Source organism: Homalodisca vitripennis, chromosome 6 (assembly GCF_021130785.1).
Source record: "Homalodisca vitripennis isolate AUS2020 chromosome 6, UT_GWSS_2.1, whole genome shotgun sequence".
NCBI classification, from domain to species: domain Eukaryota; kingdom Metazoa; phylum Arthropoda; class Insecta; order Hemiptera; family Cicadellidae; genus Homalodisca; species Homalodisca vitripennis.
The window spans coordinates 64,719,572-64,744,246 of record NC_060212.1 but is presented as its reverse complement, the minus strand read 5'-3'; the positions used below and the strand labels follow the sequence as shown (position 1 = coordinate 64,744,246).

At 32.2% G+C, this 24,675-nt stretch overlaps 1 protein-coding gene across 4 annotated transcripts in view; it reads left to right on the top strand.

Moving 5' to 3' along the window:
• The window catches only part of LOC124364401, a 175,240-nt gene that overhangs the window by 76,834 nt on the left and 73,731 nt on the right, over positions 1 to 24,675 (top strand). The window contains exon 1 of one of the 4 annotated variants that reach the window (XM_046819848.1): positions 11,081 to 11,116. The exons of 2 other annotated variants lie outside the window; for them this stretch is intronic. In XM_046819848.1, the coding sequence (XP_046675804.1) occupies positions 11,096 to 11,116 (21 nt within the window). In that variant the 5' untranslated portion in view covers positions 11,081 to 11,095. Of the gene's footprint in view, positions 1 to 11,080; positions 11,117 to 20,027; positions 20,167 to 24,675 lie in introns of those variants that run through there. One more of the 4 variants, XM_046819849.1, reaches the window with a different exon arrangement.

Here is a 24,675-nt window from a genome sequence, read left to right as displayed (position 1 = left end):
TTTCAAGTTTTGTTAAAAAATTATAACATCGAAAGGAAAGAAATTAGTTCCAGTAAATGAATGGAAGGAGAAGGATTAGTCCAGGAGTCGAGAGTCAATTTGCATTGTACTCGTATATGCTCAGGACAGTTTTCTCCTGAAATCGATAGAGACATTTTTCCCGAGAAAAAAATTTTTGTATCAACATAAAAATATTAAAGAATAAGTTTTACATCAGATCATGGTTTGTTTAGCTTAAAACACACACAGCATAATCTAACTCTATGTACAGACCTTTTGAGTCACAATTTTCAGTCTCTTTGTCTAGTTGTGTAAAGTGATATTATGTATGTGTCTGACGGGCCAGGCTTTAGTGTATCAAGCTAGGTAAAAGTTTAAAGTAAGAAAAAAAATTGTTTCTTATTTTTACCCTTATGCTATCTACCCATTCCGACCTCCATCAAAACTAGCATAACTGAAAATCTTCCTAAGAAAACATTCCTCTATCGATTTAAAGATTTCGTACTGAATTTTTTGAGGTTGTTTCCTTATACAGTGTAAATTAGATCTTGGATCCTATATTGTTATGATGAGTATAATTTTGAATAATTGTATTGCTTCATAAAGAGTTGTCACAAAGTCGAATTCGCGATCACTAAAAATGTTGTACATTAAAAATGGAAAAATGCCAGCATCAACTACTTTCCAAAATTCACTTTGTATTCATTGCCAATATTTCTCTGAAATTATCCTGCGCTTTGAGGATAATTTCATAATCATATTACTATATGATCCTGTCAGAGTGAAAGACATGCGGGCAGGACCACAATAATGTCCGCGGTATGACGCAACAGACGCGGTGCCAGATGGCGGGTTCCACTTGGTGTCTATTGTTCCTCGTAAACGATGTATTGATAAGATATTCGAATACATTTTGTAATTCGAATTCGTATTCGAATGTTTCACGATTCGATTAAGTATGTTCATTAAAATCATTCGAATGGTTTGTGCCGATCGGTGCGCCCCAATTATTCACTACGAATTATTCAAACGTTTTTATTCAATATTCTCCACAATTTATTCAATCATTCCAAAGCACTGCGAATTGCTATTCAATATCAACAAGTGCTCTCTTAATTTATAGCACCCATTGTAGATACGTCAACCAAACAAAAATTAAGTTGTATATTCTTAACTGATCGGTATTACGGTTATTTTACGCAAAGTAAGAAAATGTATTAATTCAAAAGGAAAAAAGCACTGTAAAAGTTATTTGCATAATAAAATAAGTTGTATTTTTATATTAGAGTAACATTACTTACTATAGCTGAATCACTTCATTTTTTAAATCTGTAGATTATCTATATTTACCCTTTATAAAGGTCGTAATAAAAATAGTACAAAAGTATTAGTTAAAGATATTCAACAAGAAAAAATAATAATGGCAATACTTTATTACCAAGATATAAGAGAATCAGGTATCTGATAAAGAGGAATAAATAAATACACGTAGGCTATTCGATAGATAATATTCGTTAAGAGTAGTTCAAGTCATGCATTTGTAGTACACGACTTGTTCAATATAAAATAGTTAGAATCAGTAACGAGTTTATCCCAATTGATTTCAAAGTACTCGAATATAACAGAATAAGTGAATATTTTTCTATTCGAATACACCATCGATATAGTGTTCTACATTATCATGTATAGGACTATTTTACCATTTTATTTGCACTTGTCATAGTTAAAATATTTATCGAGGTTTAATCTGTTATTTCTTACAATGTAGAAATACACTTTTTATAAAACAAGATTTAAAATTGAAGACGGGAGAAGATATGATTTTAAATTGGCTGGAATGCCTACCGGCATTGAATTACTCTGTTGCCTGCTCATCTTTCATTGCGTAGGATGTATTAATTTCTCACTTAAATATCTCAATTTCAGAACGCGTTACCATGTGAATTTTTCATCATATGTTACGAAAATTGGAAAGTGGAAAGTGATTTAAACTCTAAAACTGTTTTCCATACCAAAAACGGAATGAAGAATGTTCCGAAACCCACAACCCCCCTCATTGTACAATATTCTATAGATTAAGTTAGAATTTTATCAAGTGTATATGGTACTATAAATACTTTTATTTGAGATAGCAGGGTTCAAAATTTGCCTAACCGATTCAATTTTGTTATTGTTTTAAAAATAATTGAAAATTTACAAAATACGAAGGGGTTTTTGTGAGAAACGTCCTTATTCTTGGCCACAATCCAGACGTAAATATAATATACGTATTGTATGTTAATTATTTTTCCTAATAACCGTACAAAGTTCAAACCCTATTAACTGTAAAACCTTCAAGGTTTTTTTTAATAATCCAGTTTGTTACTTAAAAAGGAGTACGCAAAACCTTTACTTTTTAAGGGAGGTGCAGTGCTTCAAAATATTGATAACACTTTTTTTATTAAAACGGTAATTGTTTTGATCAAAATATAATAATTTCATTAGCTGCGTATTAATTATTTGCAAATAAGAAGAAATTAAGTTTCACGAATGACCTAGCCTTTTCTGGATATGTTGTTGGTACGTCAGAATTATGTGGCTGTATACAAGAAGTTCACAAAAGAGGGTCACAGACGTCTGTGACTGATAGTACTTTAAAGACAAGCTTGCACAAGCCAGGAGCAACAAACAACTGTTTGATACCTTTTAACGGTGACATGTTTGGTGATCCCGGCTTGTGCAAGCGTACCTTTCAAGTGGTCGTGCTCGCATTATGCATTGGCAGATTTCGTTGAAACAAGAACCGTTGGAGTTTAAATGAATTGTTCAAATAGATGGTGTCTAGTAATGTTTTTATAATTATACGGCTTGCTTTTGTTATTTGACATAAAATGTTTCAACAGTCGCCATTTTGTTAATATTAAGGGGGCAATGTACCCAAAACATATGTTTTTTAATTTCTGCCACTAATTAATCTTTTTGTTCATTAAAGTGTCTCCCTAGGACAGGGTTTAAAGAAAATATATTATTAACACCCTCCCACCCCTCTTCAGGGGAAAGGGAGGGGTTTTTTCAAGAAAATTAGATTTCTTGTTTTACACCATAGCGGTTTTTGTATTGCACCTATTCCAAATTTTTAGATATTGTTTTAAAGGTAATAAATAGCCTTACAAAGTGTAGTATGGAATTTTGTGTAGTTATCAAAATAGGTAAGTGACATTTTATTTTAATTTTTTCAAAAAATTATAATTTTCTATAAATGTAAAAAATTATATTAGGAGTATAATTTAAAATATACTTGATTCCATACTACACTTTGTGCACTATATATTGAAGATCATATGTACAAAATATGAGGTCTCTAGGTCAATAAATAAAGAAGTTACTTTGTAAAACGTGTTGGAAAACACGGAAGAAACAAACTTACGGGAAAAGGCAATAAACTTCATATGTTTACTATATATGAAAAGTAAGACTATTTACATAATCATTGTTTTTGTGTTTAGTGTAAATATATTTTTCCTTAAAAGAGTCCAGCCCATAGGTAACACCTTCTTTTTTTAATTTCTTTTTTTCCTTTTTCATCTTTTTCAATTTAACTTGCTAACGGTATTTTTTATACTTCAAGCTCGGTCTTTTCTTTGACTGCAACACTCTTCTTAGTATTGATTTTTAGTTGATTGCTTCATGACTAACTCAAAACTAATAGTCTAAATCACTAAATTGTTCAACAAAACACAACAAACACATGTCATTCACAAAGTGAGGTTAGAGTACAGTACACTAACTGGAACAAACAGCTGATCACTGACAACAGCTGATCTACTGAGTGATTACCACACATAAAAAAGCTAGGATCTTAGTTATGAAACTATGACATTCTAATATACTGAATACAGCAATAAAATACATTAGTAATGAATTGTTATATGATATATTATGATATATATATATATATATGATATAAAGCTTGTCACTTATAATGGCCACCTGGAGGAGGAAAGATCAGCTCTACACGCTAATAGATTTTATTTAAAAAAACACACTTTTGGCAATGGTAATGCAAAACCAATAATTTATTATTGTTTCCAAACATTTTAGAAACTAAAAAATAAAATAAAATTTTTTTTAGAAAAAATCAATTTTTTGCCCCCTTAAAGAAAATAACACAATTATTTTTTTCTCTTACCTATGTAAATCTATTTGCAAAACTTGGTTTCTTTTGATTAAAATAAAGTAATGTCTTATTTTACCAGGCGAAGTTAGGGCTTAACTAGTTTTAGAGATGATAATGTTTTTTTATAAAAAATACAAAAAGACGGCTGGCGGCTAGCGGCTAAACAACACATTTCTCAACCTATGGTTATATCACATTTTTCGTTTGAATAGATGAGTACTATCAGCCAAAGAAGTTTGTGACCCTTTTGTGAACACCCTGTATATTTGTTTTTTATAAAAATAAAAACTTGCATTTACTCGTATATTTCATTACATGTCACGTGTCACATAGCTTCGCTGAAGTTTCATGACAAAGTTCATGTATTTATTTCCATTTCATTCATGATATATTTTACGGACAGACAGATAGACAGAAATTCCTACCTCCTGAGTGATGGCTTCAATTATGTTTAGCCAATTTCCATGAAGGGATAAGTAACATAATCGAACTCAATTTTGCCCATGCAGAAATGAAGTTTCATGCAAAATTTAGAGTTTACAGATGGTCTTTCTAGAAATAATTACGGATAGTTAGACAATATCTCTTATTATGTCACATTTTCAAATGCTATGATTGTAGGCCTATTCAGTTTGTTCACAAATTTATTTATTCTGAGAGTTTCTAATTGCCATTATGGTTATCCTTAAGGCCACGTCTCGGTTAAAATAAGTTCGCTAACGCTTGGCCAAAACCATGAAGTGAGATGCAACATCATCGAATAGAAATTGTCATGCAAAATTTAAAGTTCGTATATGTCAGTTCGTTCTGAAGAAACCTGATAGACATACAGGCAGAAATGTGTCTAGCCCCTAAAGGTTTCGTTAACGTTTAGTCTATAGTTTTACTCTTGATAATTTTAAATATTTTTGTTATTTCATATCAAAAATTCCAATGTTAAGAATGCCTTCTACACTTCCTAAATCTAATGTCAAAAATCCTTTCTCATAGTGGATGTTAGGAAGGATTTTAAGACATTCCGGAGTTCTAGGCGAATCATTGTCTCAAAGGAGGAAAGACAGTTATATCGAGAAATGTCAAGTCGTTTAGAATTGAATCCGGGAGTAGAAAGACACAGTTCTAGTGGAAAGTAGTAAACAAATAAATTTAAAGTTCACTTTAGAAGGACCTCAGAGGGAAATTTCTGTTCGCTCAAACCGAGGTATCTTCCATTAGTGCTTCTGGGCTGAATATGGGTGTTCAGTTCCGCTCTAGATACGGAACGGCGGACTGGAACCAAGTAATAACAGCCCAGGTCGATATTCCTTATTATGAATATCTCTACTTATTTTACGGTTGTCTTTAGGGTATTTTGCTACGCGCTATCGTTCTGTCTGATATTACTACGAAACTAGAGTTGGTTATCTATGGCCGCACAAAATCATGTCAAAATGTTAAAAATAATTTTTGAACCTTACAAAACAGAAAAAATTAGTTATTTGAGTTAATGCACCAATGTACTTACTCGTATTTAATATCAGCCGTTAATAAATTTGAAAATCTAAAAAAAGAATAATACATGATAAATACGCTTATGTTTAGTGCCGAAAAAAGACATAGTAGATTTTTTGTTGTACAATTGATTCCATCAATATAGAACCGTTAATATTCTAGAAGAAGGATTTAAAGATCAAGGGATCTGCTATGGTCTTATCGTAGCTTAAACATCATATTCCCGATTAAAATTATATTAAACATCTAAACGTTAAGATCGCAACGAAATGTTTGTACAAACTGTAATATAAAAATATTGTAATAATTTCTTTAACATTGCAATGGGGTTTTAATTGTAAATTAATAATTATGTCGAGTAAAGTATGAACTTTGCTCGGGATTCTCCAGCAATAGATATCTTTCCTCCTGTGATTTCCTGGCTAGGAGGTCCCTCAGCTTCTAGACGTCACCTATAGGTTCTCCCAGTCTGAGTCTTTTCAGCCTCCGTAGCCGTGGATCTTAAACCTTTTGGTCCTCAGAGCACCTGGACTCAACGCTTCATCCAAATCAAGATTTCCTTAATTTCAAGGTCGCTATATTTTTTTGCTTTTCTTTTTAATTAGTCATCCGTGTTTTCCATTTCTCCGTTTTCTGCTATGAGCTAACTTTTACCTATCATGGCATGCATTGTCATATAAATTGCATTGTCATATAAATTACATTGGACATATCACGTTTTTGTGCCAAGGAAACTCTGTATCTTTGGATTTTAACCGGTATCTAACAGCCGCAAATAACCTTGATTCAAAATCATGGGAGTCACAATTCTTCGATTCTTGGCCACCAACTCTGGAAATTGACATTGACAACTCGGAAAATGACACTTTTCTCCAATAGGAATCAACTATTTATTTTGTTGAGAGGCTGTTGAATCGAATGTGGTCGATTTAACAAAATATTGCACCGGCAAAAGATACGATTTAAACCTGCACTATCTCTAACACAGACCAATGGTCCAACACCTTAGACCGCTAGGTACCAGGTATCCAAGATTTGAAAATCTTAAAAATTCCAGATGAACCATAAAGGAAGGGTTTCTAATCCGTGAATGTCGCTCAGCTTATCTTTCGCAAGTGCTTTAAAATACAGTTCCTACCTACGATTAATGGCATTCCAAGCCTTTGGAATGCAATTGTTTACTCGTAACGGGACATCTGCTCTGTAACTTAAAGAGCATCAAATCAGGATTGGTCCAAATCAGAAATTCGAAAATTTGTCCTGAAAAACTTCCCGAAGCTTAGCGTTTAAAAGCCGAGATGTATAGCTTGAGTAGGTGTAGTAATATCCGAACCTAAACACGTACAGGTCGTGTCCATCAATCTCACCTTATACAGCGTTACTTTATCAACACAATATGTCATAAAGACAGAGATGGTAAAAAAGAATAAAATATTTCTAAGAATAAAACAGCCTTCGTCATGTGATTCTGGATTTAGCTTTATAGTATCATATATCGAAAGTACTCATCGACACCCAGAATTCGGATGAAAGCAATACTTGAATATCTCCAGGTGTGTACGTAGTCATTCTGGTATATTCGATGACTTCTTTAAGAAGTTGAGATGAGAAAACTTGCGATATATTTGGTACAAGAATCTTTTAACTTCAAGTCGCAAGAATATTTCGCTTAAGTCGTTCATCTGCTATAAAAACAAGTTAATTTGATTACCACAGTATCGAAATGTAACAACAATTTAATAATAAAGTGAAAATAAACTAAATGTTTAATTCAGTACAGTTATTATTTAAGACAAATCTTGAGATTAAAAACAACTTCAACTTTGTAATCATCGACTATTTTTGTCATGGGGAAAAAAGATGTCGAGCATAAAACACTATTCACAGCACGACCCGATGGCTGAGCCTAGTATTATCATAGATGTTACCTAGCAGAACACTAAAGAATATCTGTTGTGTGGTCATTGTTATTAACCCAGGAAGTTTACAAAATTTGGATTATTATTGTGTTTAGATTGCTTTGAAGTACATATACATTACTTGAGAATATACAATGTCATGTGTAAAAGTAGACAGGAAATATCATTGACGTAAGCATTGATGATTCATTGGAAATACGGTGGGCTGCAGTGTTGGCCGGGCTCAGACAATTTTGGCTACCCACATGTCAATCCGAGCATTCCGCAGCCCGCAACCGACCGACAAATTTACAGGTTTATTCTTGTCTACCCTCATCTAACCTAACCTAACTGCACTCTGTAATATATCATTGTAGCATTAGTTATTTGTGTGCTATAACTATAGTATTGTTTTAATCACTTTGTCGAAACAAAGTAATACAACAAATACAGGTGTTTGTGTTACAACCAAAGGTTAGAAACCAAATGTGGATGAGGAGTTGTGGATGAGAAATCTTGCAAGGATGACAATTGTTTTTAATAAAAGCGTATAAAACTGAAACATAATAGCAAAAACTTCAAAATTAAAAATCTTTTGTAAATCTTTAGGTATAAATTGATATAGAAAACATAGAGTTCAAACCTTTATGTTAACTCTATATTAACTAATAAATTACAACAGTAGTCAAAATTTGAAGAAAAGGGATGTGAAATTATAGATTTAGTGAATGCCAACCTATAATCCTAACTTAGTTGATTATTCGCTGTAAATGTTAGTTGAAATCAAACACAATGAAAACTACAGTTTAACCCACACACGTAGATATTCTTAATGGGCATATAAACAGAACTACTCATGAAGTTAATCATCTATTCTTAAAGTATTTGCCAGCCAGTACTCTTTTTTTTATAAAAAAGGAGAAGCGATCTCCTTTTATTCTTCTTTAGAGGCACACTACAAAATTGACAAATTTAAACCATGTATAAGAAACAGCTTTTATTGTAATTAAATTATAAATACATCTTTCCTACAAAATAGTCATAATCCAACAGGTTTATCCGAATATAACTTCAAATATAGCAACTAATTGTTCTGTTTTTAAATACATTCAAATCTTATGATACTTATGTGTATGAGTACATGTTTTAATTTTTTTAATAATTAATCTAATTGGTGGATAAATACACGTGGTATGTAATAAAATATAGATACACCTCTTAGCTGTATTATGTATTAATGAAGTTATTTGTTAAACGCCTTTCAATGAAATAACGGTGTTCCGGGGCCGTAGAAAAGTCTGTCGGAATACTCAAGTGTCTTTAAAATTCATAAAGATTTGTCTATAATATCATTTTTAAACATTAACACAAAACTACTCTGTATACATTTATTGTATACCTTCCTGAGATTATTATAACCTTTTATACTTTCGTGAGATTGCTATGGTAGACGTTGCTTTACACAACTGTGATGCGTTGTCTTCCCAGAACTTGTAAGGGTGTTATTGCTGTGGTCACCTACAGTTTACAAGAGAGCAGGAGCAATGTTTTAGTCGTATGATGGTTAATGAAATGAAAAATGCTTTCATAAAGAGGCAGCTGATCACTCTCTACCACTCAACCTCATATCATATACAGTACATTAACAATAATTGAATACAGACACTAACACACAGAATCGGTTGGAGCAAGACAGACGTCTTTACAATCGATGATCTAAACTCCGGCTACGGGGCGAAATAAGTCTGAATCTCCGGCTACTAGAGAAATACATTACGCCCTGGCTCGAGTCCCAGTCTAACATTTCATAAACTTTCAAGTTTAACTTTTATTCAAGTTATTGTTTCATATTCAAGCCTCTCCTTTTTTATTTTTTACAAGGCACCAACCGGAATTTGAGCTCAAACAGCTTGTTTGCTAGGAAACATTTATTACTCAGTATTCGTTTAAATAGCAATTCCAATATGATACTGATCGATGTCATTACTTCAAACAAACAAAAGTTATTGTTCCTTGGGTACGACACTTTATATGTTATTTTCAATTGTATTCAATTTCGTTAATCCAATAAAACTGGACAAAAGATGCACTGGGAAAAAAATAGAATACAAAATTATTCTCAAAGTGAACAAACACAAGATTTGTCAGAAAATCAGGTCGTTCTTTGACCAACCATCGGATCATAGTGAAATTACCATTACGTTTTCATACTTCGTACAAAATTATCAGTCAGTGCTAACAATTTCAAAATGTGTATTTCAGTAGAATTTTACCGTGGGTTCAAAATACAGAACTGTTTGTCACAGCAATTCAATAGATTCAATATGATTTTCGATCAATTTTTCTGCCATTAAAGACTATAGCCAAGATTTCAATAACAATCCAAGCCATATTATCAATAATGATTTTACCACAGCGTAGACTCCAAAAACCTATTATTAATAATGTCAAAATGTAGGACATGATATTATAAAATATTTATAAACCCAACCTCCTAATTTTATAGATTATACAAATGTTAAGGAATATAAATACTCGCTCTCCAATTATAAGATCAATTTACATCAAATTTAAAACCATGACACACCGTAAAATCCAAAAAATGTAAAAAGTACAAAACTTGTATTGTTCAGCTTTTTAAATTATAATATTTGTTTGTACTTGTATCGTGATGCGTTTTAAAAATCTACGTTGATTTTAAAACCACATAGTAATGTTCTATTGTATGATTTTGTACGTCTGTATGCACAATCCAGGTGTAAGAACCAGAATAAAAGAGCGTTAAAAATGACAAAGTTTTCATTTATTTGATGAAGAAAAATATTACGTTTCGAGGATTAGAATCTGCTCTCTTCCTCAGATATCAAAAACTCCTAACACATTAGGCTAAACAAATACAAAAATATTTAAAATTAAAAAGTGTGTCGATGTACTCATCACACAATAAACTAAATTTACAACAAAAATTGTTAAATGTCAAAAAACGAAGTATTGTCTGACTGGTACAACAACAATGTACAATCCACTGGGGAGAATGAACCAACCAATGTTACCGCACATATCCTAGAACACAACACAACATTGTCACACGCACTGGGGGGGGGGGGGAGGCTGGAAGACTAGGGAGGTAAAATATTCGAAATCCTATAATCCTTTCAAATCATCCATTTTCAACAACAAATTTTAAACGATTTATATGAAAGTTTGCAACCATTGACTCATTTACATGTATTAAACCAAAGGACATAAAATATATCAATATCAAGTATACACAATTATTAATAATACCGTACAACAACAGCAATAATTGTAAAACATGATTTCGTAATAAATTACTAATTTTTGTAATTTTAATAAAATAATAAATTTTGTTTTATTTGTTAGAGTGCAAATTAATGTAGTAAAACTGTGTATAACTATCTGGTTTATAGAGTATATTTCACATTTCAGCTTATCAGTAAATTAATTTTTACGATGCAACATAAATTTGAATTGACATGACCGACTAACAATACGTTCTGATTGCAGGTATGTGCTCGGCAAGATTAACATGACTCACACAAGTGTGAGGGTGAGTACACAATTAATTATATCGTGTGGAAACAGAAATTGTAATTAAATCCCCAGCTCAGGGCTAGGGATTCTGCATGTAAATGACCGGGAACTGTTGGCCTTTATTCGGTGATTCTCGGAGGTTACATTTACATAACGATGTTTACTCACTCGGCCAGTTTGCCATTGAGGCTGGAATATTTGGTCATGCAGATATTACAGTACTGGGTATATTGTAAATTGCCAGTTCGCACGTTCAAAGTGCAGGTTTTATACTTCCATTTCATTAATATTGGCTAAAATTTTCCACCTTCTAAAAAATAGAAAACTATGTTAGTTTCATCAATATTAATAACAACAAATATAAGATACACATATGATATTATTGGCTGAGCGTTAGCGAAGCCTTATACTCGTGGAGCTTAAAAAATTTCATTTCTGTCTTGTTTTTCTGTCCGCACTATACATCGAAAACAAACTAACCTATAGACTTGAAATTGTGCACGAAGCTTCATTTGTATGTGAGAAACACTTTTTTCGATCATAGTGCATGTCACTCTTTGGGTTTTGGCTGAGCGTCAGAGAATGTTTACATTGGTCTTATGGGCAAAGAGGAAATAGATAAATTTGCAAGCACACACAGTTTACTCATAAGAGATTTAAGACGTGTGACATATTAACATATGTGGCCAACACATCCAACATCTTTTATGGTGACTTGGTGTGCAGAGTTTTATTATTTAAACACTGATATGAACCCCAATTTAATGAAAAATAATGCGAATTTACCTTGTGGTAAGATATTTCGAGAAAAAATTTATCTGTAGGTTAAAAGTGTTGTATGAAACTTCATTTCTACATTGACAAGAATGGGTTCTATGATGGTGCATGTGAAACCACGGGATTTGGCAGAGCGTATTTGAAGCCAGTCTGTAGGCTGACACAGTTTCCCTTGTTTGCCGGACGATGTAAACATTTCTTTTTATCACTCTGTAACCTAATGGGCTACTTTCCAACACAGCTGAGATCTGCGAAAGTCATCGCTTCCCTCGTAGCTAAGTCAACTGATGTTCCCTCTTCCAAACATTCATTACTTTCCCTTTGTAAATAATTCTTTCCGAATGTAAAAATGTCTTTCCCTCTACGAAAAATGAAAAATTGAAATCTCATTATTGTTTACAGCCTTATGTAAAAATAGCTGATTTTAGCACTACAGTTAATTATAAAAGAGCCTTACGTTTCTTTATTGAAGAACAATTACTAGACTATGGAATTTCAGATAATCTTAAAATATTTCGTATTTTTTACATCGTGATGAAAACTATACTTGTCAATACTTGTCTCGAAAGTTCTATTGCAGAGTCTCGTACAGCTTTCGAGACTAGTAAGGAAACTTACTATTGTCGCATCATTGTCTGACGTTAATGACATGAGCTATTGAAATTTTACATTGAACCTCAGCGAAACCTGTTACGAGACAAGTCGTGTTGCGTACATAAATGAAACTGAAGCGTTGCTAAATGTACGATGATTAGCGTAAAAGTACGATAGTTTCATACTCGATTTTCATATGATGTAAGTCAGTTGGTAATTATTGTCTCGTGAAAGTATTTTATACCAATTTATAAAAGGAGAGGCAAAGAAGCGGACCAGTCATATCATATATAGCACTGAATTAAAATAGCTTATTTAGACAATAACGAAACAATTATTTAGATCTAGCGTTCTTTACTCTATTTAGTAATTTACATATTATTTTGTCCGTTTGTCCCCGAAAATAAGTACAGTTTTTTGTGGTGTCTCTGAGAATAAATAAACTGAATTGCTTCATTTCCAAACCGGATAACAAGACAGGTGTGACCTAATTTTTATGCAGGCCTAAACAGCCTTTAGTTTTTGCTTTGTGTTACGATATTTTTACCCGAAAGTACGATAATTATTCGATGGCTATACGGTAATCTTTCTCTAAATTTTGGCACCACTGGAAGAGAGTTCAGTTAACTCTGTTATTCGTCCACGTCACTGTGGAATGAAGCAAAGTACTTTCCAGCAAAACTAGAACACTGGAGGATTAATTGGTTTCTAGTTAGGAGAACGCTACAAAAGCGAAATTAGCAAGACAGAAAATTGAATTGGATCAAATAATCTACTTTGTTCAGAGCAAAACACCAGCTAATTCCTGATTGAGAGTTTAATGCTATTAGTCTTTGTAACTATGGGGGCTCTTCTGTACTGTCTGTATCTTTCTAAGCAAACTACTGCCCATTTTGGACTTTCATTTAAATTTATTTATTTAATCGTATACATATAAACTTTTTTAAGCCGTTTTGACATCAATCACATTATTAATTTTCATGTTACTAGCGTAAAGAATACTCGACTTTGAATTTACAGTATTGTTTAAACTGAAACAATCATCAATCACGGCGAAAGCCATGAAGGCATAAAACTCCTAAAGCAGACCAATTTGACAGTATATGGATGTCAGTCAGACGAGATGCTTGATATTTGGATTGATAAATCTGATTACGTAACCGCACTCACTTTCTCCGGACAGACCAAAAAAACTGGCTCATAATTCGTATGTGGCATTTTTCTCTCTTCGGTCAGCCTGTGACTACTCCCAAGTTGGCGCGGTTGGACCACCAAATTAAGAATTGACCGAAAACGTACTAAATTAGTAGCTTTTGACGTCCTGATCCATTACTTAGGAATTCTGATAGTAATTAGTGAGGTGTTCAACACCAATTTGCATATTGTAAGAACGAGTTGTTACTTTTAAAAGTGCTGTCTCTTGGAGGGCTCCACTGTACATTTTTCTACGTTTGCGGGTTTGAGATACTAACTGAAGGTACTTCGGTCACAGAGACTATTGAAAGTTCCTTAAACTTGCACGGAACCGGCTTTGACAAAATTTATTTTGACAACTGACGGAAACTACTAAAATTTGTTTTAAATAAGAGATACAAACCTAAAACGGCCCTTTTGATTTATTTTTCCCTTTGGAACTGTTCATGTTATACCAAAAGCTGCGAATTCTCTACTAAAAGCTCTACTAAAATATTCTATTCGAGGCTTATAGAACGGTATAGTCTTTATATTGATAGTTATTAATTCAATGTCACCATATCAACAAAGGCAGTTGCATGAAAAGCCAAAAAATTAATTTTTTCCAACGAAAAGACAACCCTTTTCATTTTAAAAGTTCATTGATGGGAAATTACCTTTATTTTATTATCCTCGTAATTTATCTAAACGGCGTTTTGAATTGCATAATAAAGTGCAATCGATTTTGGGTTGGAAAATATTTGGATGTTAAATTCATAGCTTTTTTAGATTAGTCACTAAATACAGAAACAGTAGAAAAAAGAAGTTACGGGTTTTTAAAGTTGGAAATTTAGGCATTTTGTAATCAGGCCTACAGTAAATAAGAACGGCTGAAGACAAAAATGTTAAATTTGTACATGAGTTATAGGTTTCGGAATTTACGTGTTTTATTCATTTATGTCTTTAGGAATTAAATTTCTTTGAATAAATATAAATTTTAAAATTAATATTTGTTTCAATATTTTATTTTCTAACGAAATTATTTTTTATAAATAATAATACTTTAATTTTTAAATGGCTGTAATTTCACGTGGAGTGATCGAGCTATACATTTAACATAAAAAAACATTTTTCAAACCCGAAATTAATCGTACCACCTTATATTCTCTTTATAGCTGTGCTCTTGATACTGCTTAAATAACACCATTTGTAGCGTTACATTGACACATGATCAAGTCGATTTGTTCAAGCCCGGATTAAATCAGCAAAATTCTGAGATGCCAAGAGCCAGGCATCAGCGGAGCTGTTCCTCGTTAGACTCGGATTCCGACTCAGCAACGCCATTATCAGCAGCAACGACGCGACGGGACAAATCTATCGTTTGGTTCTTGAGCAGACCTCTGACGGTTGAAGTGTCTTAACGTTGCTGCTACTGTTTCATTTAATTGATGATTAAAGCCGTTATTTAACTTTTGCTAATGAGTAACGATGTTTTGTTCTCACTGTAAAAGTTTAAAGATACAATACGAACGAGCTGACTTTCTTACTAGCGCAGGTAATAACGAATTAAAACGATTTGGCATTGTTTGTTATATTTTAAGGAATTACATAGTAGACATTTACTGGTAATATCCTGAACTAAAAACCCTGTAATTAAGGGTTTGTATGAATTATATGAGTTTGTATGTCCGTGTCCATGGTATACATGAGTCATATAATATTAATTAATTGAATTGTTGAGTTCCTTGTTATTTTGTAAATTTAATAATAATTCAAAAACATATTTTCCAGATATTTTGAATCAAAGTATTACGTAGTCCTTCATCTGCATGAAGTAATTTTCTCGACAAATTAGGCTTTGATGTTTTTATAAATCAAAACCTATAAAAGTGGGTCATATGAAGAATGATTTTTTGTACTAGAGCTTCTCTTCTGTAAGTACATGATTATTCTTTGTTTGAAGTTTATTTTTGACAATGGAGGGATTGTGAAGGAAACAGGATTTTTTCGGACATTTGCCATCGTTCAGTGAAACAACACATTTTAACCTAGTTTATAATTTATTATGTATTAGGTTAGTTATTTACCTGAAGAAGAGATCAGATTGCAGATCTCGAAACGTAGTGTTACTGATTTTTTGTTGTTTCACTGAACGATGGCCGAAAAAATCCAGTTTGATTATTTTCCAATATATAGTTATAGGTGTATATAACTTAAATAAGTTGTGGCAGCGTTACCTTTTCTTTAATATCAGGCTTATTTACATATTTTTAAACTCCTTTAAAAGGTATATAAAGTTTAGTGTTAAACATTTTCTAAATAATACTACTAAAAGATCTTGATAGCCTACACTTAGTAGGCACAAATCTATATGAGCATGCCCCCTATCAGTATTGAATAATTTTTTAATCCATTCAGTTAATCCGAAGAAAATGAGTATTTGATTAAGGGCAACCAATCTACCTGTGGAGCCCGCTCCGGAAGGGGAAATGACAAATTGAGCTTTCCGTCAGCGGCGGTGAATCGTTATCGTTAAAGATGAGTCGTGATGAAGGCTTAATCCAGTATTATCGTACGATAAATAACGTGGATGTGCATGGCTTATAATGTTGTGATGAAACTGCCCACAGCCGAATGAAAACTTATCATTCCATTGTGAAATGTTTATAAATTAATTCTTGATTAACTACAAGTAGTTCGTATAGGCGGTAGTTATAAAGCCAAAACTCTTTCTGAAAACACTTTTTTATCGTTGATCGAGCACATGATTTTTATTGTAGTTAAAAATTTCTTTTTAATTGAGTTTAATTTCTTTGTATGTTTAAGGAGTTTCTAGATATTTTCTCTCTAGAATTTTGCCTTTGTCGGTGGTATAATCTGTGATTGACTGGGATAAGGTTTATGATTGTTTAGTCTAAATATTCTTAAAAAAAATGGGTTTTTTAATATTATATGAAAAATGCTTAAGATGGGTAAATAGAAAAATATTATATTTTTTATTCCACAAGATTATATAGGAGTACGTTTGAAGTTGAATTGAGATAAGGTATAATTGTGACAACTTATATTTGGACACACAGAAAAATGAAAAAAATTACTATTTTTTTTATTTTTACAGCGTGTATGTGATTATGACTTGAATAGGATTATATTTATTTTATAATACAATTCTAAAATGATATAAAAACTACATTTTTGCTTCAGGAATTTTTATTTGCGCCAGATTTAAAAGTGACAAATTGGCTATTACAAATGCTCTTAATGCGTGAAAGAAAAAACTACAGAAATTCAAAATATTTGTTATATTTATTTCATATTTTAGTCATTTATATGTAAAAATGTTGTGTGGTTAAAATTAAAAATAAATAAATCAGCAAAAATTGATAGCATCTATCGCTCATTAAATGTAGTTTTAAAAGACATCTGCTTAACTCAGACACCCTTATAAAGTTGTTACTTCGCCGATTAAGACTCCAAATCAATGCCGCGATATAACGCGTCTTCTGATCATTATAACTGCTGCGATATACAACTGATTAAAAAAAACATAGTATTAGAACATAGTATGGCCAGTCTCTTTCCATGCAAGTAAACAAATGGCGGCTGTTCGCGTCCTTTAACAATATTGTTATCCCGGCTACTATTGGCAAAATTTGGAATTAGTGTAGTATTCAGTTAAAGATATTTGAAATATTTTAAGTAAACTTTTATTTTTACGAATTGTTGTGATCATTGAAGTTGGAAAGACGCAACTGCCATTTGTATACAACCTATGGTTTATCCGGGTGTTACACACTACACAAAATCACCTTTTGCACATTGTGCACGATTTATTCCTTTAAGTTTCAAGATTTTGTAACATAATAGCACTAAGAGGAAAAGCAACCATTACCATAATATCTTAACTAATAATTGATATCATACCAGCCATGTTTGTTTATGCCCTAAACGTGTTTGCAATTCATACCCATTCAAAGTTTCCGCATAGTAACCGTTTACACAAGTTGTGTGTCGTATTGTTTCTCCATTTTTTATAATTACATATATATTTAATGTGAATTAGGTCTATGCCCAACACATACAAGAAAAAAAGTATTGAAAACCCCTATAATTATTCAACTTAGATGTATCATCTGAGGAGATTTCAATTTCCTAAAATTATGCATTAAAGCAGCCTTTAAAGAATAGTCATGGATACAACTTTGTAATAAATGTATTAATTAAATTATTTAGATATCTTTAATTTCATATTTCCAGATGACGGCCATTCGTTAATAATAAACCTCTCTCTACAATTTGGCAAAAACACAAAGACGAAACCTGCAAAACGCGTCAATGGAATTGGAAACCTGGTTTCATTCATTCTTTTGAAACAAAAATGGCTCGAAATGAGTTTAAAAAGTTCTTGTGGTAACACGAGATTACAAAGAGGCTGTTTTTCGAGTGTTTACCACACACTGGTTAATTTAATTTCAGCATTTCATTTTCAAATAGAATTATTAACATCCAAGAAGCAAATTAACTCAAATTATAATTATTTTTTTAATTAACCTTTCTTGCTCTTTACACAATGATGATGTACTGACATAGTGAAATCAAATCATTAATAGTGAAGTAAAAAGGAAATAACTGCAAAATTGTAAATAAAAAGTAATGTCTAAACTTTAAATCACTCGCCTAATGATTTTGTTGATTCAACTAAAACGTCTGACCTATATACCGTGTTTACGGTAGTTAACGTTATTGCTTGGGAATCTATTCTCAAAGCAATGAATGATTAACGGACAGTTTAAATGAATGTGTTTTGTGTGTATAGTAGTAGTGAATGATTGAATTCTGAATGGTTAAAGGACTGTTATCTATTCTGATACATAAAGAATTTACATCACCATAGAATACTGAAGCGGTCTCGAAATTATCAATGAATCACATTAAACAAGACTCGTGTCTCATTCTTATACTCCTGTGTACATGAATGATCAAATCTCATGTTGGCGCCGACTCCCAAAATAACACTTCCCGGTAAATGATCTACCCGTTGTTTTATGATCAGATAAACTGATTAGAAAGTACAGTCATCTTCATCAGAATTTACAGGGTATATTATGTGTGATCTTTAAAATTTTTTCTCAGCCTTAATTTAGTACTAACAGCCTAAATAAAACGCGTTTTAACCATTTTCAACTGTATTTAATGCTTTCTAAAATATTATATACATTTAATTTCCATCTCAGACTTTAATACCTGTAGGTTCTATCAGCGGAAAATGTTGTTATAGTGACATATATTAATTAGGATTGTATTTCTCTATACAATAAAAACACGTACCTCTAGTTAACCCGTTTTTTGTCCGTTCTAAATTTATCGCTGGTTAATTATCATGGTTTATGATTGCTAGAAAAGTATTTAAAAATATAACGTGTGTAAATAGTTTTTATACATTTTTAAAATGGAAAAAACACGTTCCCTACAAATTTAAATACTGTATTTTTCATAATAAGAATTAAATTTCTTGTATTTATGACTTATGTATGCTATTTAAATAATGCATGCCTGTGTTAGACAACCTATTAACGTTGTATGAACCCTTATCAATGCTCAATTTATTGACCCCGTACTAAAAATACCTTATTGATGTTCTGAACAATTTTTAGGTTATCCTGTATTTTACATATCAAAGTCATGTTAGAGCAATTATATCTATAGTTAATTTAACCAAAGAAACGAAAATTCTTATGATTGACATCAATCTTTATATTTTTATTTAATCTTATAACAAACTGATTAGGAATGGGTATTAGCTTAAGGGTATTAAGAACGTTACCATGGTAAGAATCAACTAAATAGTTTCTTCTACCGTGGATTTTTCTATGAACTTCAAGCAAGGAAAAATCAAAATGAAATTTTTGTCAACTTAGTGATTCATTACAAAATGATACTTTCCATAAGTGTGTGTCATGAAGATTAATCATTTATTATTGTTTTTATTTATTTTAGAAAATGTTATCCACGTAAATACATCAGAACCCAGAAGAGAGAAACTCTATTTGAAAAGTTTTGAAAGCCTTATTTCCGTTTTATTATTTGCACAAACTTAGTTAAGTCTGTCGTTTCGGCGCTCTTGAAACTTTGTAGTTAAGTTTGCAAATCATTTCCAGTGTTACTTTAATGTGGGAGCCCTGACGAATTGTGAATCAGCTTGTTGAGAAACAGTGCAGAATAGTGGTTGACCATAAATAGAAACGGCGGGACTACGTAAGTCAGAGGTTTTAATTTTTATTGGGGGAGTGTGTAAATCCTGGCAGCTGTCTGGCCCAATGAAGTTTAATTCCGTGAGTCAGCGATGAGTCACACTGCTCCAGTACAGTGACTGACTCAGTGACAGTACAGTACTGACATTCCTGTACGCTGTACCAGGCGAGGGTTGGTCTATAGGTCTGTAGTTGTCAGTATGGGCTCTGTCACCTCGTAGTGTAGGCGAGGTGGTGATGAGACTGTCACTGATCTTTTACCAACACTAAGGTACGTAAATTTAGTTTTATTTGTTTTAATAAAATGTATTATTCAGCAATAAGAATTACCCAATTATATTTTCCACTTGAATATATATATATATATATATATATACATTGAGCGTAACCAGATCGTTATAACCGAGTACGAACTTTCTCTATACCGCACACAAGAAAACAAACAGTGGTATTTTTCTAAATTATCCATGAGAGTCGTATTCAAATGGAAACCAAAGGATAAAAAAGGGATAGTTCTAAAATGTTGTAATAAATTAATCTGAAAGTTCGTGTACTCCTACACTAAAATAGACGAATATAGAAATACTGTTAAATAATATGTACAATATCATTGAACTACTCTGTGTAAGACTCAGTTGTGTAGTAGGAAGCTCTACGTTTTCTACCGTAATAAGAATTTTAGGATATTTTACAGGCTTTCATTTTATCTACATTCGGATTCATGATTCGTCGGCGATTTTTCAGTCACCTTTGTAAAAAAGGTAAGAGTTTGCCTAACACGTGTTGTGTAACAAGATTCACTGATGCCGGATGACAAACAGTCAATCAAACACAAAAGAAGGTGTTTACACACCTCGGCTGACAGAGAAATTGCGTCAGCCTACTGGGTCTTCAATGACGCTCAGCCAAATTCCATGGTTGGACATGCATAGAACTCATTCTTTCCTATGTAGAAATGAAGTTTCACGAAAAAATGTCACGTTTACAATGTTGTTATGTCACATTTTAGAGTCATATGATTGTCCACAGTTGGTTTACAAATTGATTTATTCTGAGATTTTCTCGTTGCCATCATGGTAACTCGTAATGCTAATGTAAATTTGTTCCGTAATTGAGCCAAATCGTATGGAATGACAAGCACCACCATCTAAATCGATGTTCCTTATGTAGAAATGAAGCACCACGCAAAAGTTTAAGACTAAAAGTAAGTTGTCTAGATACCGTGCAGACAACCAGACAGACAGACAGGAGTGACATTTTTCTGGCCCAACGAGTGATAGGCTTCTCTAACGCTAAGCCAATAATAAGTACATAGTGTTCACAACAAAAAGGCGGCAATCGTGACCTTCATGGATGCCATACGTCACATTCTTTCATCTGTCACCCTCCTCAGGTTTGTTGCTTCCTCAAAAATCTAAGCAAACAATTCAATTTTTGAACTCTTTTTCTTAAGGGTACTCCAAAACAACCGACGTATTTCATTTGTATATTTTATAATGAGTTTTGCTGTCACAAATATATTTATTAGTAAAAGTGGAAAATATCTTCAACGGTAAACTTTTTGTATACCACTGCCGTGTTTTAATGAACATTCCACGAAAGAGTTCATAAGTAATTGAAACTGAATTTTTGAGAGTATACATGACGTACATTTAAACAATATATATATATATATATATAAATATATATATATATATATATATATATATATATATATATATACAAAAATACAAACAGATTTCTTTTAATGCATGAGGTACTTGGATATTCCAAAGTGATTATGGTATAAGTAAATATAGTCAGTTAAGTAATACAGCATACATTGTTAACCTAGTATTATACACGATATAGTTAAACAACCAGTAAAGTTAATAACTATCTGAAGTTACATAACATAACAATTGCTTCCATATTCCGGCAGTTATGTTGTGAACCAATCAAATTTATCTCAACCTACAGGTTATGTACACGATTCAGTTTGAATAGTTGTATTAATTGATACACTTCGTAAACACTGTTCTGTATAGGCTATTTAAGGAGATCTGTTTTCTGCTTTTACACGTATAACAATTCCAAAATATTGTTGGTTTCCTATAATATTTTTACTATGCTATAAAAAATAATATTATGATAAAAATGTTTAATAGGTTTATGGATCCAAGTATGTAAAACATTTATGTTTATCTTAATGCATTTGTGGCTAATACAGTCGCTACAACAAATTGATATACCCCGAAAATTTATAAATAATAATTTAGTTTAACACTAGTTGCACTATTTTGTTAATTTTTAATACTTTTCCAATTTCATTTCGCTGAAACGGATAGGATACTTGAATAAAATGACGATATGAATGTTATGGTAGGTTACACATCCAGTGAGTTATGTAAAGGTCTTAAAGAGCGTTAAAACTTTGGAATTTTCCTAGAAACTCATATTTTTTGAGAAATGTTCTTCTTACCAACTAAAGTTACTCTAATGTTTCAATTTTGAAGCTTACATACAGTAAATATTTAAATGAGGCCAAAATGTTACATTAATGACATTACTTGAAAAATACTAAAATTCAGAAACAGTCTCAGGTCAATTTGAAAAAGACAGTAAGCTTAATAAAATATTTGGAAAACTAAATATTAGTATTCTTTTCTTAAACTCCATTTCATAGGATCATGGAAAAAACAGATTACAGATTTTTTAACTTATAATTGTTTAAGTTCATCATTTTTCCCAAAGTTTAGAGAAATTAATAAAATATTTATTTCCGTTTATTCCTTTTACTGGAGTATCCATGTATTTATAATATTTTGTTAGTTTTACAATCAACTGTGCAAAGCACTTCCACTTCCGCTTGTCACACATAATAAGTAACATAGTACATATGCTCTAAATTATTAGTGTATACTATAGACTGATATACTGTAAATTGTACTGTAGATTGCAGCCTACTGCCTTTACAAGAACAGTAAACCACGGCGCTTTAGGCTAACCAGTCCCCGGCCACTTGGCTTTCCAGTTTTCCTCTCACCCTAATTGAAACCTGGTAAAAGTCTCAGATTTTCCGACAACAGATTTATACTCTCTAACGATGAAAAGGACAAAATTTACTTTTACAATTCTGTACATATTTCGATATTTTGATTCATGAAAAATTTATTTGACTGCAACCTTTCACACAAAATATCTTTCTAAGTGTTTAAAATTATTTCAATTTTGGGAAAATAAAACCGAAATTTGTTTAACTGTGTTCAGAAATAAAATACTGTCCGGCTTAAAATTGCTCTAGAGATGACAGTGACCTACGACTCCTGGTTATGACAGATAATTATATTAGCGCTCTTTCATGACATACAATAAAATTTTCTTTTTGATGGTCTTAACAAAAGTGATGAAAACGTCAGAGGTAAAAAAATAGATACACATGAAATACTTTGATACAGTATTCCGAGTATGTTACTTATGAAAGCGTGTGTATCTTCACCTAAATGAAAAACATTTCTTACACTCAATTTTTATTCTAAAATAAAACACAAAACTGGTTTCGTAGCGACGGAAAAGTTTTGTCTATTTACAACTTTTACCAAATACGAGTTACGCCTAAGATATGTGTATTTAGAAATGAAAATTGTCAACATTTCTAGGAAAACAAGACTATTAAATTTGTTTATTAAAAATATTTATCATTTTACTCCAAATTTGTAAGCACACCTAACCAGTCATCATAGTGTGTTACTTATCTGAGAATAAAACATGGCAGTAACGATTACTTTACAAAAGAAATTAAAAGTGATTTGATAAATATATTATATTACTACAATGATTGCTAGTCAAAGGCACGTTAAGTCAAAACTCATGTATTTATATTTGAAATGAGGTTATCCAGTGCTATGCCAGTGACAACAATTAACCTAGTTCGATAGTGATAGTGAGACCAAGGTCAAATTCATTAATCACAAACCTAAATAAATAGCCTTTGGTATTTTTTGTTCAAATAAGAAGTATTTCCTGTCGGGCTTGGTTTTTTATGGACTTAATGTTCAAAATTGCCGTCAATAGTACTTAAAGTTCACTCGTTGGGGTTTTATTCTTAAATGAAAGAAAAAAATAGTAAAACTCGTCTAAATGTGTAACTATTTTTCCTAATTTTATGCATGTGTATATTTTTGCTACAACTGGGAATATTTATTTTATGAGGTTGGTAACAGTTAGCCGTATGTTTTTTTTTCTCATTTAAGTCTCAGCGTCAGATATGCCGGCTTCGAAGTGCACTGGTTTTTATTTCTTACTATTACATTTTTGGACCTCCCCGGGATTTGAGCCCGTGATATCTCGGTTAGAGAGCCGAGACTATAACCATTAGTCTACGGAGGAGGACAGACGTATGTTCTTCATTTCTTAGGTATTGTGTATGATGAAGAGCGGAGTTGTATTGTAACTTTGCTTATTGTGTCCAAAAGCAAATAACAAAAATGCGTTTATTGCTGATACGAATGGGGTTTTCAGAACAGCTCGCGAAGGACTAGGAACGATTTGAAAAAGACAATTCGGCAAGAGGTCAATAACATTTCGCTGGACATGCTTTACAACCTTGTGTCCGGTTCCTCTCCCAGTCTCCCAAGGAATTGGTGCGAAACAAAGAAGACTTCTTACTGCATCGACTCCATCTTGGAAATGCATGCTTTCAGACAAATGGCGATTTTGTTCGTATAGAAAAAAACCCGTCACCGGTAGAGAAGGAGCGACATTTTCATTATTTTTCTTCTTAAAATATGGTGGAAAATAA